Source organism: Ptychodera flava, chromosome 4, assembly GCF_041260155.1.
Source record: "Ptychodera flava strain L36383 chromosome 4, AS_Pfla_20210202, whole genome shotgun sequence".
Lineage (NCBI taxonomy): Eukaryota > Metazoa > Hemichordata > Enteropneusta > Ptychoderidae > Ptychodera > Ptychodera flava.
In genome coordinates, this window is record NC_091931.1 from 4,135,214 (window position 1) to 4,155,868 (window position 20,655).

At 38.2% G+C, this 20,655-nt stretch overlaps 1 protein-coding gene across 1 annotated transcript; it reads left to right on the forward strand.

Moving 5' to 3' along the window:
- The first annotated feature begins 2,785 nt into the window (after positions 1-2,785).
- LOC139130712 (uncharacterized) lies at positions 2,786-17,897 on the forward strand. The gene is made up of 3 exons (XM_070696480.1): positions 2,786-4,569; positions 12,846-14,462; positions 15,619-17,897. The coding sequence occupies exons 1-3, from the start codon at positions 3,074-3,076 to the stop codon at positions 16,064-16,066; spliced, it is 3,561 nt and encodes a 1,186-aa protein (XP_070552581.1). The 5' UTR covers positions 2,786-3,073; the 3' UTR covers positions 16,067-17,897.
- Positions 17,898-20,655: the final 2,758 nt, after the last annotated feature.

Below are 20,655 nucleotides of genomic sequence, written 5' to 3' on the forward strand. Positions count from 1 at the left end.
TTTAACTGTGTCTTTATCATTTTTCCCATCTCTGAAGTAGTTTTAAACAGTTGGACAGCTGTCTTTATTAGTACCATGGGATTAAATTCCATCTGGAAAAGAAATGACTGTTTCTGGAACTGGACCATAGCCTGGTTCCATCACAACATTTACTTGGTCAACCCATTAACTGAACTGCATTTAGGTATCATGACCACTAAATGATTTTATGGAAAATGAAAAAAGTACTTCTGATAGTTGCTTGAATAATGTTTTTTTTGTGTTCGACCACACACTGGTGTTGTTCAATGTGTTTTGAAAAATAGAAACACATTATTGTCTCATCATTTCAATCATGTGGGCTTTTATATCTGTTATTACACTTGATTTGCACAGCCTTCCAGCAAAATGTTTTATGAGGAGATGACTACAGTCGATGAATCTGGGACTAAGATGCTGCATAACAACTCCAACGCTCTGAAATGTGGATGCATAGCTTGGCAAGGTTAGGTTAGCATTGTAGAGTTTCCTTAATTTATTAAGGTAAACTGCACCTCGGGGACAGATATTATAACTCTCAAACTTTTACAATACTTGTGTGGCCTACCATTTATTGGCGCTTGTTTTGAAGTTTATGGTGTAGATAAAGTTTCCAGGGGCTTAGTTTTGCTAAAATCGAGAGATTTATTTTCCTCATAGAGTTAAAACAGGGATGGTGGCCATTTTGAATTTCAAGTGCCGGTAAATGTTGGTTAATTTGTCTCTCAAATACCAAATTCTGCACGGTGACCCCTGATTTTTATTTTTAATTTCGAAAGGAAGTAGTATATGATTCTTTAAGGTAGAATGCGCCTCTGGGACAGAAATTCAGACTTTTCCAACTTTTACAATTCTTTTCTGATCTATCACTTGTGGGAGTTCATTTTAAAGCTCTTGGTGTAAGAAAACTTTTCACTGTCTTAGTTTTTCGAAAATCGAAAATTTTATTTTTCTCCATATAGTTAACACAGAAATGGCGGCCATTTTGAATTTCAAATATTGGTAAAGCCTGGGTAATTTATCTACTTCCAAAATTTTCACGGTGACCCCCGATTTTTATTCTTGATTTTGAAAGAGAATGGTTGAAAATTTCCTTGACGAAAGTTTGAGCAGAAGTCTAGATCTTTCACTTTCCGAGGCGCATACTAAAGGATATCTTGAGCAAAGTTTAAGACTCAATTTCTAGGCGCGTAGGCCTACTGCCTTAACGAAGGAAGAGGGCAGTATCGAAAGGAACACCTCATGGCCAGATGACTATTTCCGAGCGTAATTAATTCCAGATATGATTCAAGTTGCGTTGAACCGGTGTACAGCAGTACACCTGCCTGTATCAATAAAAATCCGACGTCACAGTAATCTCTAATACTTGTTTTTTTTTTGAATATGCACTGCCATCTTGGGTGACATTTTACATGACATTTTACATGAAATCAAGACATTAAAATGTAAGTGTCATGAGATTCATATTTCTACCGGAAGCATTCTTAATGTGCATACTTGTCTCTGAAGACTGACAGAGCTTATTGGTCCCCTGCAAACATTTCCCTATTTACATGGACTGTGGCCAACAGGTCTATTACTACGCTTCCAGTGTGATTCTTGAAAGTCAGTTTTCCAAAGTCTTTTTGTTTCATTGCAGAATTTTGAATTCGAATATAATTTAAGACAATGCAACGATTTTTGCTTTCATAATACTGTATCGAAGAATCCATGGTTTCATTGTCATGTAACTCGATCACCTGTACTTGCTTAAAGCAATTTTCTGGCATTCCTCCTGTGACTATAGTTTGAGAGTGACATGAAGATGCTGACGGTTAATAGTATCTAGGCACGAAATCGTTTGAAATTCATTGCGAACACAATCTGAAGAAAACGTGTGTCTTCTTGATATGTACAGCCAAAAGCTAATATGTAGCTTGTAGAACATCAAGGTTTCGACCTAATTGTACACATTCTGATAGACCAGTCAATTTACTCAGCAACTGTTTCCTAAGAATTCCATAACTACTGTGAGGAGCAGTCTCAATGTGAATTTAGTATAGGCGTATATTCACACTCTACACGCCTTTCCTTTCTTCAGTTTATAAAGTGTGTGTTGTCTTTTGTCAATTTCGTCGGGAAAAGAAAGCCCTTACTCTTCCCAAACTGAGATGGATAACATAACAGTTTCGTCCAAAACACTGAAAACTCTTGTCAATTTTGGCCAATCCCCTTTCCACATTGTAAGTACGGTCATCCAAGGTAAAGAATAATGGCATTTGCAGGGCACCAACTATCTCGTCGAATAATTCTCACTAGATAAGTTTACGATTCGTCTTATTGTCGCTACTGTCTTACCGGTAATATAATCCCTTGCTTCCAACAATACAGCTTATGTTTTGGATAATTATCATGTCTGTTAATGTTATGAATATGGAAATGACTGAAATTGTGAACAAATTAATTGTCTTCGCGTTAGTCTTTGAAATTACCGTCGATTTTCCATCAATTAACTTGTCTGACAACGAATGACTGTCCCATATATCTATAGCACAGAAGTAGTCAAAGGAAAATCCTTTCTGAGTTGTACAACGTCACGAAATGCGAAATAGCAAAACATAGTCGGGAAACAAAGCAGGAGGGTATGCATAGCCTTCCGCCGTGAATTCTTTTGAGCTGTTGCAAACGGTGAACAATTTATTCTTACGCAAATCCATTGTTAGCAGATTTAGAATGAGATTGTTCCGTCGTATTTGAATTGTAAATTTGGATTGAAAGTGAACGTGAACCGTTTAACAGAAAGGAATGCCCTGGGATAAGTTGACGCCCAAGCAGACTTCAACACGACCTACGCTACATTACTGACACCCTTGCCCGGGAAAGACGTGTAGCTGTTATCTTGTCATCCTGCACCTGTTCAGAATATTTCTGTGTCTTTGTAGTCTCTAAAAGCACACGAGTGTGTTCGTGTTTACATCGACAGTTTACCGTTATGCTGGATATAGTATGCCAGGTATGACTGTCACATTAACTCTTGTCTTTTTCTAAAAACGCTTATCACCTTTCGAGTTGAACAATGCAGGTCATGTTTTCGTCATACCTGTCCGTAATTGCATTGCTTTCCGTGGTCACAGCTGAGCCATTGGTAAACACTACTATTGGCATCGTGCGCGGCACTACAGAACTGTTTGACGGGGTTGCCGTGAACGTATACAAGGGAATCCGTTATGCAGAGGCCCCTATTGGCCAGCTGAGATTTAGCCAACCTCGACCTTACAGGTATAGAGACGGTATCTACAATGCAACAGAATTTGGTCCAGCGTGTCCGCAATATAACACAGCGATTGACAAGAGACATCTTGGGAATACTGGCGTTGACGAAGACTGCCTCATGCTCAATGTCTACGTACCAGTGACGGCAAATCAAAACAATACCATGGCCACGGTAGTCTGCATAGAAGGAGATCAGTTTGTACTTGAACAAATCGAACCATATGACGGTACACCGTTATCTGCGGTTGGACAGGTGATCGTCATTACCATTAACTACAGACTCGGAGCCCTCGGTTTTTTATCATCAGGTGATGGCGTTGCCATGGGAAATTACGCTCTCCGTGATCAGCAATTAGCCCTACACTGGGTTCAGGATAATATTGGCCATTTCAATGGTGATCCAAATCGTGTAACTCTTAGTGGCGGATATACTGGTGGTTTATGCGTACTTCATCACATGTTATCACCTGCTAGTGACGGACTTTTTCATCGTGTTATCCTTCAAGACGCGGTTTTCTGGGAACCAGCAGAGGCTCGCCAGGCAGGTCATCACACTCAGACATTGGCATCACTACTCAATTGCTCTTCATCAATGGAAGATAGAAACAGCAAAAATATCGTTGACTGTTTGAGAGATGTGCCCGTTGAAATGTTGATGAAAGCTCAAAGTCAACTTCAGTGGTCAAATGCATTATCTCCCCCATTTATCGTTGCGATCGATGGAGATATTGTCACTGGTTCGCTAAGATCACTGATGGATCACGGAAATCTCAACAAATATGATGTCATGATTGGCATCACTGACCAAAATGATGGTGCATATTCAGTCTTATCACAGATCATGTCTGCTCATTCAATGAACATCAATATGTCAACAGGAATGTCTGCTGACATGTTTAAAACATTCGTAGAAGTGGTTGCGTCGTCGTATGCGGCAAATCACCAGACTGTCTCTGAAGCCATCGAATTCAAGTACACAGATTGGCAGAACACTGACGATGACCGTATTCGCTTGGTAAGAGCCACTGACATAATCGATGACAGGGAATTCAAAGTTAGGGCCGTAGAACTTGTATACCACTGCACGAAAAACAGTCTGAGCAAATCGGCATATTTCTACGAAATGATTTCGTCAGCAGTTCGTTCTACGGACGATGGGATCGACAACGCAGCCGGGCACGGTGACGAGCTTGTGTATCTCATAAAGGGCGTGAACAGCACTGGGTCGCAGGTTCCGACTGAACACGTGACATTAAACCGAGATGTGATGACGTACTGGAGCAACTTCGCCAAATCAGGGTAAGAATTGCGGTACAAGTAATTTCCATGAGTTTCAGTTATCACATGCGAAACCAAAGTTGTAAAATACCGACACAGTAAACACTTCCATCCAAATGCTTTCACTGAATACACTGTCTTGTTTACATTGCTACCTATCTTACGCACATTCAGAAACGGCAGACCTTCAATAACACTGGCAAAGTGAAACCTAACTTCACTTGCTTTCCATCGTAGTTTACACAAAATAAGTGTATCTGACAAAATTCTAACGTGGGAATCTGGGATTGTAGCTTAAGTTTGCCACAGGGATATCAGCTAATTATTTTCACAAAGGGAGTACAAGTGGTAAACATGACAGCTATGTTGTCTCATTCTCCGGTTATCCGATTAAATTCTTCCTTTTCTTAGAGTGGCGGTAATCATTATAATATTGAACATGACAGTGCCACCGGTTTATAGATGTCGAGAATATATATAGAATTCTAACCGTAATGGCTGCTTAATGATGCGATAAATTGCTGCGTCGACATTTTTGCTCAGAACAAAATCTCCAATCAAGATGATCAATGGGGATTATCCCTACGACATCGGTCTGACGCATCTCGAGTTCACAGAGGTTTGTAAACAGTTTCAGCTATCTCTGTGAACTGTCGACTATGCGTGAATTGTTCTACAGAGATTTCGTCAGTATATTAGCCCATGCGGTGTTTTCATAGGTACTGCTATTTGGGCAATGTGACTCTTCTGTTCAGTGAACAAGATGCAAAACATTCAAAATAAAACATTCATCATTGGGAAAGGAACTCTCTTCATGAACGATAGAGTGACCCTCCCTCCCCCCCCCCCGCCCCACCTCACAGGAATAGGCGGGAGGATTTTTAAGAAGACCTCTTTTTACAGAGGTCCCCGAACACCTTCATAAAATCACGTGATAGAGGGACCGTGATAAAATGTTCATATAAACTCAATACATGTCCAGTAATTTGAAGGCCAGAAATTGCCGTACCCTCCCAACTTGCTATTGATCCCACTTTGCTGTTTCATATCAATTAGTCAATAATTACATTATGAAATCGCAATTTTCCGAAATAATGTCAAGGAAAGCGACATTCTTCATTCTGATTTACAAACAACTAGCGTATGTTCTGCAACATAACAATGAACATTTTCCATTAAGATTTGCTTTTTTTTCTTATATTTCAAAAAGCAAAATTTAGAATTATACCAAATTCTAAATTCGTGAATAAGCATTTTATCTATATATACCGTATATAGTATATATATATATATATATATATATATATATATATATATATATATATATATATATATATATATATATATATATATATATATATATATATATAATATGTAAGTGTACAATTGGACTTATGGGAAATTGCAGTGGATGATGCTAAAAGCAGAGCGTTATAAATAATAACACAAATTATTTCAAGTACAAAGTAATTATATATGTTACTTAAGCATTACTTAAGTTTCATGTATCAAGCAACTGTCAGACCAGTTTTCATGAGGATTTTTTCTCATTTACATGGTCGGGACGTACCATTGTTTGTGGATTTGTAAGCTTTGATTATGTGTAGCTTTTCTGATATACAAAGTTTACATCGCTTGCTACAATGTTCTGATATATATGATAAAAGTGGCATCTATGGCAGATCGCCTGGATTCATTACAATCACATCCCTCCACACCTGAATGTGAGGTAATGTGGGGTCATGAAATGTACCTAGGGTCAAGGAGAAGTAAAGACAACTGAAAAGAACCCAGTGTCCAAGTATGAAGCTTCCTAAACCAAAAAGTGAACACAGAATCACAGAACCGTGAAACTACCTGATTCTTTCTGTGTTTAACTTTCGTTTAGAAAGAGTTACAATACAAAAACACGTCTTTGCATTCTATTATTAATGGTAATTGACGATGAAATAAAAAAAAAAGCTGATTTAATTTCTAAAGTTAATTTCGTGCATCTGTATCTTACATAAAAGTTTGACATCAATATTACGCCTATCCAAATTAACAAAATGAATTTTTGATCAAACGCCAGGTCTGGTTGTTAAACATATAACTTGCACCTGTGGTTTGCCGAACTTCAACTAAAACATGCCACCAACTTGTAAATCATACTCTGCCAGTAAAAGCTATGGTAAAACAAACCTTTCTATGACAGAAATGTATAACTTGTACTCAGGCGATGGTTTAATGACTTTCGAGAATGAAAATATGTTGATGATCACTATTTATTTCCCGGAGTACACTGAAACACAGCGGCTTTTTTCACTGAATGAATATTTCTAAAATCAAGTGCCCTCACCCAAACCCTTTATAAGCTGTGTAAAAAAGTACGAAACCATTGTGACCCACGAGCTTTGAAGTCTTTCACTTTCATATGACCTCCTCGATTTTCCTATAGCTTTCTATAATAACCGAACGCTGCTTTTGATTGTATTTTTGGCTATATTCTGTGATTGGTTCGATCAGAATCAATAATACCGCGCACTGATTGTTTCAGTCGAGTCCAACAGTTATATCAACGCTTTGTTTATGCACTAACTCTCCTTTTATAGGGTGTCTATGCATGGGTTTATGTTCCGGGAGGTACCGGCTGTACAAAAAGTCTGTTTTGTAGACGAGATATGACTTATCAATGTAGTCACTGCTAGGTTACAATTTGCAATTTCATATTAAAGCCCCAATAGCTGCGAATTTTATGCATTATTTTCATTATTTTATTTTCAAACCAAAGTTGGTCTGTGTAAAAGTGCTAACTGAAGGACGTGTATAGAACTATCACTGCTCGCTGATTTGGACAATGCCTATATGTTTTAATAGGCTGAATAATAAACAGGTGCCGCACTCATAAAATGGTGCCCCACGTAAAAGTACAAAGAACACAGTATTTCCCGCACATACCTATTATGATCATACCAGAAACAAGCATGATGCCATTAACTTGAATGCTCAACACACGATGGCCAACATTTTGTTGTTGTAATCTTTGTTTTCTCTGTCATATGATTAGTTTTTGAAAATAGCGAGAAATCTAAGATGATGTTAAAACGTTTGAATTTACATGCCACTTTCGACACTTATGACAGTGTCATATTCTTTTCTGTCCTTATTCAAAGAAAACTCTTGGAAAACTGAAGATATTTTGAAATCGGTTTATTACATATTCGCAGCTATTAGGGCTTTAAAGTCTCATCAACACCGCTTTGGTTTATGGGCGAAAACGTCAGCATTTTGTGAAATATTTTTTGCTGAAGGAGGTGCGTGCGTGGTTATAGGTTTCCTTTTATGAAGCTTTTGAATTTCTCTTTAAGGTTACTCATCACACGAGTATCTTAATAGATACTCATGTTTTGTCTCAGAAAACTATTGTATGACATCGAATATCAAATATGTTGTCATTCTGCTAGCCATTGGTTATTTGAAATTTTGGAGTCCAGATACAATTTCGTGGGGAAAGTTTCCAAATATGAAAGTTTGGAGCGACTCATCAATGTTATAAATATCAAATAATTAAGTTCTGTACTATTTCCATGAATATTATTTCCCTAAAATTACGTTCTGATTTTGTTTAAGCTCGCAAAAACATGTCAGCTGTTTGTTTATTGTTTGGCGGATGATTTTCTTTTCAAGTTGGTGAAAAGTACTGTCTATTGTTGGTGAGTGTCATGTCAAAGTCTCATGGTGCTGGCGAGTTGTGTTCAATGTTCCTGTGTCGTAACATTCGATGTTTTATGTTTAAAGAGACTGAAGCAGGCTTACCTTCATGTAAATTACTGTAAGATTTTGTATAAATTGTCTCTTTTGTGATAAACTAATTAATTGTTCATAGCAATAGATTCGGATTAACCCGAATCTATTGCTATGAACAATAAATTAGTGTATCACTGCGTGACTAGACATGTTTGTCTACATAGAAATCGCGTCTATTGTTACACAAAAGATAACTGTTGAAACGTGTTTGGTTCCCACATCATCGTTGATGAAATCAATCATATAATCATTATAATTTCGTGCTTTTGGGACGAGTGGTGATGTTTGTCTGTGAATTCAAACATAATGGGTGTGTAGGTTTAGCAGGCACTGGTTTTAACTGGTGATGCTTATTCTAATCGATGGAAACCTTGAAGTTGTGCATTTTCAGTAAAAAATACCACTTTGTTGTGCTGATAGCTCTAGATTCAATTAGACTGTGTCAAACACAAGATTGCTTCCACGTGTGCTTCTTGCTACCCTTTAGTCTAATTATGACGGTCTTGGATCCACTCAACAACAAAGCTTTAATGACGATGTTTGTAGGTATTATGAATTGATTGCAGGTTTACGTAGGAAGCAATCAACAGGTGGCATCTATACCAGGTTGCTTGCATTCATTACAATTACAGTCCCTCCACACTGTGTTACAATTAAGAAAGATGTTTATTTGAGAGTGTTATATAATGTCAGTCTGCTGTTTACTAAACCTTGACAATAATCTCCTTTAGCTAGCATTTCCCTTGTTGTTACTTTTTTCTTTCTACAAATACGACCTTTTTTAAATGAAAGCCGCTTAGATTTACACGTCGGGCACTCTACTGTTCCTTGCACTGTGACAGGGCGATGTTAAATGATCGGTCAGAGCTTGTCACAATGAGTGGTATTAGTTCCACCGAATTAAAGTCGAGCATCTCTTGACATCGACGACCGTGCAGCCACTCAACCGTTGTCTTCAATCTGCACAAACAAAGAGATGGTTTCATGTATTCGCTGATTGTACGAAATCACATTTACTCGATGGATAAAATTGTACGAAATCACATTTACTCAATGGATAAAATAACATATCTTTGATACTTGGTAATTTTATATCGAGAAGTACAAGCTAATAATTCCTGGTTTGCAGATGGGGTTCTCTTGAAGAAAAATCTGTGCTTGGCGGCTGAGGTTATTCGATACAGTCACCTGTAATCTAAATATGCCCATATATGGTTCCTTGGTATTCAAAATACCCGTGTGAGGGCGCTGTTTTTAAAAAGCGGCCACCCGCTTAAAATCTGTGATTGGTTAGATTTTCTCTTTCCATGGTAATTCTCTAAGTTGGGGTCTACTCAAAATTAAAATATTGTCATATTTCTGATTTTATATATGTTGTGCCTTTATCAATTTTAACAACAAAAACTAACAGAAAATAAGGGAGGTCCCCGTCCTACTTTTTGAGTCAGACAGTCCTGAAGTATATGATACTTTTTCTACTGGAAAAAGTTTTTTCCCTTTTTTGATAATTTCGTCAACACGTACACTCAAAACTTGTCAGAGAATAATATATTTGTTTGATTTTTGCATTCGTTGTGCTATGATTAATCATATCAACGGAAGTTATCGTGTTCACTAAATAGTCCCACCCGTAGTTTTTTCTACTATAAACGGCCTCTTTTTTGTAATTTTGATAGTTTCATAAAAAATCACGATTTTTGTAGATGATGTGCTTTGGTTTATTTTAATGACAAAAATCAACAGCAGTGTGAGAGTCATCGTCCTAATTCGTTCGTACAAGGAAGTCCTGCAGTAACCTTGTCACATACTCTTTCAACTACAGACAGGATTACATTTTCGTCATTTTTTTATAATTTCAGCAGAACACAACTAAAACTTGTCAGGGAATATTGTCATTTTTTTCTGATTTTTGATGCTGTTTAGGGTGCAGTGAGTACACAGGAAAATAATTATGAGAAAAATAGTTTTCCTAGAGATAATCATATAGAAATATGCCATACCCTTTGTTTTTATGCTGTTCACACAAGTGTTTTTGCAGGTTCTTTGTACTGAAAGGAATAATCTTGCCATTTTATCTTGAAATCTACATCGTGATACCGCTTCTTGAATATAATTTACGAAATGACTTTTCATTCCAAGTCTTTTGCGAAGATTTTAACAAAATGACAATGTTACAAGGATGTTTTCTTAGATTTCTTCAAGCAAACCAATGGAATTGTCTGATACTGCGCTATCCATGGGTAGTCCCTGCAAAGCAATGGAATTGTCTGATACTGCGCTATCCATTGGTAGTCCCTGCAAACCAATGGAATTGTCTGATACTGCGCTATCCATTGGTAGTCCCTGCAAACCAATGGAATTGTCTGATACTGCGCTATCCATGGGTAGTCCCTGCAAAGCAATGGAATTGTCTGATACTACGCTATCCATGGGTAGTCCCTGCAAACCAATTGAATTGTCTGATACTACGCTATCCATGGGTAGTCCCTGCAAACCAATTGAATTGTCTGATACTACGCTATCCATGGGTAGTCCCTGCAAACCAATGGAATTGTCTGATACTGCGCTATCCATGGGTAGTCCCTGCAAACCAATTGAATTGTCTGATACTGCGCTATCCATGGGTAGTCCCTGCAAAGCAATGGAATTGTCTGATACTGCGCTATCCATTGGTAGTCCCTGCAAACCAATGGAATTGTCCGATACTGCGCTATCCATGGGTAGTCCCTGCAAACCAATGGAATTGTCTGATACTGCGCTATCCATTGGTAGTCCCTGCAAACCAATGGAATTGTCCGATACTACGCTATCCATTGGTAGTCCCTGCAAACCAATGGAATTGTCTGATACTACGCTATCCATGGGTAGTCCCTGCAAACCAATGGAATTGTCTGATACTGCGCTATCCATGGGTAGTCCCTGCAAACCAATGGAATTGTCTGATACTACGCTATCCATTGGTAGTCCCTGCAAACCAATGGAATTGTCTGATACTGCGCTATCCATTGGTGATGTTAATTCATGTCAACATGTCTACTTTCAGCCTGTTCATACAGTACTTTATTTTGCCTTATGTAAAACAAATTTCAATATTTCATGCACAACTATAAGAGTGCTATTTTCCAATGTCATGTTCCTTGTATACCTGAGCTTATTTTGGCAATGGGATTCAGATCACGTGTGTTCCCTTGATTACTGAGCTAATATGATATGGCATGCAAGGGTTTCATACAATTTTGAGTCTAATTTTGCAAACTTACGACACGTTCGTTACGAACCCACAAAGAATTGAAAACAGACTAGTAATTTCACCGTTATCTTTGTTAGGCAGATACCGTATTTACACTTCAAATAAAATAAAAATGATAAAAATTGACAATTTAATGAAGGCTGGCCGATCATAACGTGAAGGTAAACCATTGTACAAAAATAATTACGGGATGAAAATTTAAAACTTTATTTCTTTTGTTTGCTCTTTAGGTTAACTTTCAAAATACGGGCAATTCAATACTAATTCTTCTACAAATTAACCTCACTTTATTTCAATAACTTTCGTATGACCAAAACATGAGTTTGCTTTTTCAGTTCATATCCATAAAAATAAAACATATCTATACTCGATATACTTTCAAAATTAGTGGACTGGTATTTTCACTAAGGATGAATTCACACCACACAAATGGAAGGATGAAATCACCCTACTCTTTCTGCAAATGAGAAAAGTGTTTTGGAATTATAGCCAATGACTTTAAAAAAATAACTTGAACCTCCGTACATTGTCCCCAAATCAAGACTTTTTAACATTTACTATTTATCCTTTGACTTCCTTTGAAATTTCATCAATCTCATCAATTTTTCTAGTAAAAGCAGACAAACAACATGAGCTTCTAGGTTGTTCTTGCATACCTTAGAGTTGATTGCTATTGTTTTCAGATAATTCTTTTCGGCCATTTGATCAAAATTACGAGATAATAGTAGTAATAGTAATTATATTGTAATTTTGTTTGCTTCAATCAGTACCGTGAGTAGTATATTACAAAACAAAACATTTTAGTTACTTGTTTAGAATAAAACTGTTCAAGTACAATATTGGTACATTGAAAAGGGAGCCATGTCTTTGGTTGTAATCCGTGAAAACTACACTATTCTTTGTTATGGCTGAGTGAGTTGGATATTTTTCAATTTGATGTCGGCGTGTACATTCACAGTCCTTATGTTACGTTGCTATTTCAAAACCATCACACCTCGATAGCTTAGATTACAACGTTATTCTGATAGGCAAAGGGTCGACCAGCAGTTTAAGAGGGATCGTCAATAATAAAAATAAAAGACACCGCAGCTATTGCTACACAGTTTTCAGCCATGCCATGATGTTTTCTCTCTGAAAAAGAGAAGAAGGTTTAGTTTTAAAAAGTTTGGAATTGTGAACTTACTTAGCTTAGCTTTGCAAGCACTGCACTGGTGATATGGTGTGTACAAAATTAAACGTGACTACATTTTTTACTTTACAGAGATCCAAACAGCCCGGGTAGCATAGATGGTCTTATCAACTGGCCCCAGTTTACAACAGAAAATCAACAGTACCTTCATATTGACAGTAACCCCTCTGTGAAAGTCAAGCCAAACGCAGAAATGGTTGCTTTCTGGAGTAACTACGTTCTAAACTTTGGTGCAACTGAAAATGCGTGTCCCGCTTCCGTGGTACCACCTATTCTAATGGAGAACACCTTTGTCGAGGTTGAAACAGGACCGACAGTTGATATTACCTATGGGAAAGTGTCTGGTCTCACTGTCAAGTCACACGACAGTTTAGGGGGAAAGAATGTCGACGTGTTTCTCGGGATTCCGTACGCAAAACCACCGATAGGTTCTAGACGATTTCAAGCACCAGAATCTCCAAATACGTGGTCCGGACAACTTAGTGTAACTCGATACAGACCAGCGTGTCTTCAAGTCGGTAAGCCGAACTCAAGCGAAGATTGTCTCTATCTCAATGTGTTTTCATCCCACAGACATTTCACAAATCATGACTTGTTACCTGTCATGTTCATCGTGGAGGGAGACAACCTCGCCACGGGTGATGCATCGCATTTCTCTGGTGACGCTATTGCCGCTTTCGGAAACATGGTCGTTGTTACATTCAATTACCGTCTCAGTGTACTTGGTTTCCTGAGCACGGAGAACGACATCTTATCAGGAAACTACGGATTACAGGATATTCTCTTAGCTTTGGAGTGGATTAGGGGTGACATCGAAAATTTTGGCGGAAATCCCGACAGGGTAACGATTGCCGGTTTCAGTTCTGGTGCATGGGCAGTTCAGTACCTCATGACATCATCCCGTTCTAGAGATCTCTTCCATCGTGCTATCTGTTTGAGTGGTTCATCCTTCAGTCCCTTGACTGACAGTGAATATCGTAAAACCACAGCCCGTCAAGGAGCTGAAGACTTCATCCGTAAAGTGAATTGCGAAAGGAGAGACAACAGCGAAACACTTCAATGTTTGCGTCAGCTTAGTGTTGATGAAATCAGAAACAGTGGTATGACTACTGCAAATGATTTTACACCCGTTGTTGTAGTGGATGGCCGCGTGATAAGTCACGATCCAGCTGAAATTATGTTGGCAGGCGACTACGATCCGGTAGAAATGATCCTTGGTACCACAAATGGAGAGTTAGCTCAGACGGTACTCAAAAAAGAAATTAATTCGCGTTCGGATTTTCTAGACGCAGTACGCACGATTCTGGAAACGTACCTGTTCGCAAACGAGGACCTAATTCTTTTAGCAATTCAGCGAGAATACATAAACACCATGGACGAAGATAGCGGAGAACTGACCAAGCGGCTATTGGACTTGACCAACGATTTCATGATTTATGCTCCGATGATGAAGACCGCAAATATACATACTTCAACGGGTGGAAAGGTGTATATGTATCATTTCAACCAGAGACCGTCTTACTCAACGCTCCCTGAAGGGATGGGTGCCTTACAAGGTGATGATGTCAGACTTGTCTTGGGTGAACCATTCCAGGCGTTAAATCGTCCTCAGACGTTCTCATTTAACAATGAAGAACGACATTTATCGATGGTCATGATGAAGTACATTTCACAGTTCGTCAAAACAGGGTAAGTTGGTTTCACGGTTCTTCCCGGAACAGTTCTTTCATTAGCACTTTCTCTGTGTGTATGGATGCAGCCCGTTGCAATTAAGCGTTTGAAGGGCCGAATAGAATGATATCATTTCTTTGTTTACAAATGATTTATTTATTCGTATTTATATATTGGTTAGCTCCCTGATTTCCAGGGCGAACCAATGAAAACAACGTCTGTAGATTAATTTGGGGAGTAAATTTTTTTCACCCTGGATATTGAGTAAAAGTATAGATGGAAAGATAAATGATGACACAACTCTCGGGCTTTGTGATCTGGTCGAAGAGACCGTTCTTGGTCTACTAAAGTCCATGAGAATACCTGGTTATTGTTGAATACTATAAAGGCACGACTTTTGCAGAATTTCCATAGAAACCACCTGACGGTTATTGCGAACAGTAAAAGGGAGATGCATGCGAGATGGCGTTTGGTTGTTCACAACATACGTACTATCACGCTTTTTAGCACACTTCAAAACTGATAATTGTGACTTTCAAAGGTTCGATATTCAAAGATACAGAAACCAGTTTTGTGCTATCCGGTCCACTCGACAATTCAAAATCAAGCAGCATTTCAAATAACGTTAATTAAATATCTTAAAGTCTGAAGCCTTTGAGTGAACCTGGTGATACCATACTTACAGCTAACTGCACCATGGCATTATGCGCTTGGTACATATCACCATTACGTCCTCGTTATCTTTTTGTGTCGCTTCTTAAAGATAAATGTTTTATGAATGATCAATTTGTTTCAATGTTTTACCCTCTTTTATGTGATTTCTAAGATAAAAAGCCCTGTGCATCTGTGCGACACAGTCTCTAGGTCAACTTCCCACACCTCTTGAAATACCCAGTACTTTCCAGCTTGTTCACAGTGTCTGAATATCTGTGTGTTAGTGCTGTTAATCGAATTCAGTTGTCACCACAGGAATGTTCGTTATATACTGATGCACTGCATCGACAAACCAAATATTTGATTCAAAATGCCACACCGAAAAATCTGTCACAAGATACTGTTATATCTGCTTTGACAAAATTAACACACGAAGACACTTGACTTCATCCCTGTAAATTTCGGTCAGTTGTAAATTTATGACGCACTCTAATTTTTATTTTTTAACCCTCATCGATAGCAACCCTAACGTCGCCCATACAGAACAATCCACAGAATGGCCTCAGTTCACCTTCAGTGAAAAGAAATATCTCGAACTCGATATATGCCCGGATGTGAAGGTCAACTTAAAGCACCAAGGGGTGTCTTTCTGGAACGACTTCGTGCCGCATCTTGAGCAAATAGCGGCTGCTATCGAAGACTCTGAAGATGATAACGCAATTGGAATGGGACTTGGCTTAAACATGACCCAGGAAGAGGTGGAGACTTTGGTACAGGCGCTGGTAGGACTGGTCATAGCTCTAGTTGTACTATTCATAGCCGTTGTATTTGTGTTAATTATATATGCATATAACTTAGCTAATCGTCAAATAGCCAGTGAACTGGAAGATCGGAACGCTCGAACTAACGGATTCTATAATGGTTTTGTGATGAACTTAAATGAAGACGACTATTTTACAAGACTGTAGAATGCCGATCGTGTCTCTGATATATACAATTGACCTTATCGTGCATAGCCAGTATATTGGATTGCGGCGTTGCAAGTCAGGTAGGTACCCATGCGAACGTTGTTGGCCTGAACAACAACTAGACTATCACACCAGCCTATCACAACTAGGCTATCACACCAGCCGTGTTAATAATGTGCAGCATTATAGTATTTTCTTGACACTCGATGCTGATAGAAAGTGGTGTAGGCATCAGATATATTTTGCCGTTTGAAAAGTGCGATGAAGCCCATTGCGGGCAACTTCATGGGTTCCAATTGTCTTATCGTAAAATGTAGGGTGGTCGTAATGTGAGAACAGTAATTGTAATATGACCAATTCAATAGCCTAATATGTGTTCAAAATTCTTTCCAAAAAATCCAAATTGAATACATCGTGAATTGTCTGTGTCTTAAGTGTCCTCTAAATATAAACGGATGACTAGAATAAATTTACACGTACTATATGGCTAACAGAAGACACTGAGGTTCTATTAGACATTTCACATCTTAGTACGAGTCGCATTTGGATGTTATATGTAACAGCTCATTATCTTAACCAACCATTTTTTCTGGTTGGCTCAGATCTAAAGGTTGTCTTCAGATTATCCAATTAAACATTGTTTTACAAGATAAGAAATTGCCGTTATCTTAGGTTTCATTGTATGTTTTATAAGCCTAATTAATTTGATTTTTATGTGGCAAATCTTTAAGATTGTGTAACCTAATCCAAATTAAAGTGGTTTTTGATGTGTTGACGTTTTGTATTTAAAAGCATAGAGACAAAACCCCTGTGTACATCGAATATTTAGGGGTTATTACCCAATATCGCCTGTTCCTGTGTCGTATTAGCGTGAGTGTCATTTGTGCTGCGTCAGACACGAGACGAAGTCGAGAGTCTGACGCAGCACAATGGCTCATGCTGATACGACGCAAGGAACTGGCGATATTGGGTAATTATCGATTTATCATATACCCATGCCTTTACTGTAATTCTGCTATGCGCATAAATACGGAGATATTTGTGCAAACATGCTTCATTCATAAACTATAAAAGTGGCAGAAGTGACCATACGTGACAAATCCTCCGTATCCCGTGACATCATAAGAAAAGACAAACTTACCGAGACTCAAAAAAAAATAGTTGCACCAGAAGAACTCTTTTAGGCGCGATATGTTATTACAATCGTTACCGATCAGAAACTTACCTCTAATTTGATTCTCTCCCGATCTCGATTACTCTCGACTATAGTACGGAGCGGGTAGAGGCGGCCAATTTGGTTGTTTACACTCACTGGGAATAGCAATGTCAACAAGTGTCACACGCGCGCGCATAATACCTGTTTGGAGGTAGATCGTGCTGTAGGAACGGTAGCGTGCTTGCTAGAACTTGTCTTAAATTCATAAGAACTTTAATGGAATAACCACGGGGTAACATTACATGATTCAAAATATTATTCCCGTATTTAGCTACCCGAAATATCCTTGTTCTGCTTGTTCCTCAAAGCCCTTCAAATTTGTGTGTCGGAGCGAGGCGGAGCGAGGAAGCCATTTTGTTTATTTACTTTGTTTACTATCAAATTGCAAATATAGTTAGGAACACTCAAAACCTGATGATGTTTACTGTGCATATCTCGAAGTTTACCGTAAAATATCACGGCTGATATTTTACGGTAAACGTCATCAGGGCGGAGCAAAATGGGCGTATGTGTAAGATTATATATATATTTAATTTGCTGAAATTTACCTTACTTTTTCGACATATGTATAATATATGAAAACAAGGTCTCATAATACATCGTAATTTAAAGTGCTGTCTCTGTGTGTCGTATTCACTCGAATTTATTCTCCTGTGAAATTGATCTCTTTGCCATTCTTCAGGATTCCTTAGCTAAAGTAGAATTTTGTAATGAAGTTACATTTGAGTGCATTCATTCATTCATTCATGCACACTTACACACATACATACATACATACATACATACATACATACATACATACATACATACATACATACATACATACATACATACATACATACATACATACATACATACATACATACATACATACATACATACATACATACATACATACATACATACATACATACATACATACATACATACATACATACATACATACATACATAGGCCTACATGTACATACATACATACATACATACATACATACATACATACATACATACATACATACATACATACATACATACATACATACATACATACATACATACATACATACATACATACATACATACCTACGTACCTACGTACCTACGTACCTACGTACCTACGTACGTACCTACCGGTACATACATACATACGTACATGCATACATACCTAGCTACCTATAGCTAGCTACCAATCAAGCTACCTACCTATTATCCACACACACATGCACAAATACATACAGACGGAAGGAGGGAGGGACATACATACGAAGGTTCCCTTCACCACTGAGAGGATGAGTTTTAAAATTTCTACAAAGAGTATCTCTTATTTTTGTGGTGAGTTCTAACCTTCGTGGTTTTCTGTTTGGAGCAAGACGCTAGTGCTCCAATTATTTATATAGGTCACATACTTGTAGCAAAATGATTTTTCCATGAATCAAAATAAACAGTAGGAAATCATCATTTGTTATTTGCTACCAGTCAAACACAACCGGTACACTGACTAGAATACGACCTTGTTATTGAGAAAGATAAATGAATTAAAACACCACCAACAGAATGATATGAGAGAGAGAGAGAGAGAGAGAGAGAGAGAGAGAGAGAGGGGAGCTGTACTCTTAAAACTGTTAGACAAACACTGTAAGCTTTTAGTGCTGTCATCAATAGAACCCCCATAAGTACAAAACAGGGGCGCTGTAGAAAGAAAACTAATTTTGAAGATGGCCTAACGTTGTGTCGGACTTGCTGCAGTTGACCACACGCGGACAATGTAAGTTCATGTATTTTTCTAAGAGAATAGAAAATCTTTGAATTGCACGAAATTGTCAAGACCATCATACAGCAGTGTCCTGTGACGGTGTACATAGTTCAATCTTTAAAAATATAACAAATTGCGTATTTATTCGTACTTATTGAATGGCCAAAGGAAGAGCGCATTTAGGGCTTCAATGCACAAATAAGAACAACTTATGAAATCGCATAGAAAATGAATCAAAACAGTGGAAACATTATGAGGGATCATTTTCTTTAATGAATACTGTCAATACAATTAACACCGGGCGCATGCTTCAAATTACCAGACAAAGATTTCAAAATCTTAGGATAGATCGAATGATTTGTGTGTGTGTGTGGGGGGGGGGGGGGGGGGGAAGTACAGTCACATCGACAGCGGAAGTTAACTGTTTTTGACGAAAACGTGCAGACTTGGTTCAAGTCTGTGATTTGTGAATATTTGAGTGATGTGAACGCGATGATTTGTGTTCTGTATTTTGAAATGAGACAGTTTTTGGTCTCCCGGAAGTTGTTGATTGCGCATGCCCGCACATAGTGCATCATTTTTTATCGCGTGCTTTTTAGTCTAGTCTGGTACCTGCCAATATTTCAAAACTTGTAAGAATGTTAATTAAATCCTCGATTAAATTCTAGCCACGTTCGCTGTGATAATTTTAGCTTTACTTCAAAGTAAAATTGAACAGCCAATGACAGCGCCCCATGATTCAACCAATCAGATTTCGTAATTCGATACATGGCGGTTTCCCGTTACCTGCCTCTTTGTGCTTGTCACTGAGGCGGGGACCTATGGAAGACCGGTCACGACATGCGATATGCGACCTGCGACTTCAAAACTGCGACCTGCTGCGTCCTGCGAGTTTGAAACATACGACCTGCGACTTCGGCATTTAGACCAAGGTGTAACCTGCGACTTCACAACAGCGACCTGCGTCCTGCGTGTTTGTCAAACTGCGATATCAGTCTTGATTTGTTCGCACCATTGCTCTGAACATGAGCCTGAAAAACACGAGGGACACCATTGCACTGTATTAAAACAGCCGGTTTACCGCATTCTCGCGACCAGAGCATAATTTTCGCACCGCTGGCCTACGCAAAAATCGGCCAGCGAAAGAATTCAACCAGCGATAGAAGTGCATGAAGCTGTGACGGTAGAGAATTCCACAAACGAAGAGCACAAATTTATTTTCCTTCTTACGAAAGGCAAACTGATCTGAAATAATGCAATAGCAATAGGGTTTTAAACGTCTACATCAGTGTTAGTTTCTGGAACTTTTCTGCCCACATGATCTAAAATATTATATACACACAAAAATAATATGTACATATTATAGTATGTACATATTAGGCTGAAAATAGGATTGTAGGAGGGTTTAATGATGTCCTGTTTTACAGTTTTAACTCGCGTTATCTATAAAGAAAGTAGGTCACTGGCTATTCATGGTTGGCAAATATGTTTGCACTTCTGTATCAGTATTATTTTAACTGCTTTACTTTGCATATGTTATTTGTGTAGACAAATGTAGTCCGAAGTAAACCAGTAAGAATATTTTTATTTTTCCAACTGAACAAAAGTTGGATCAATTCGA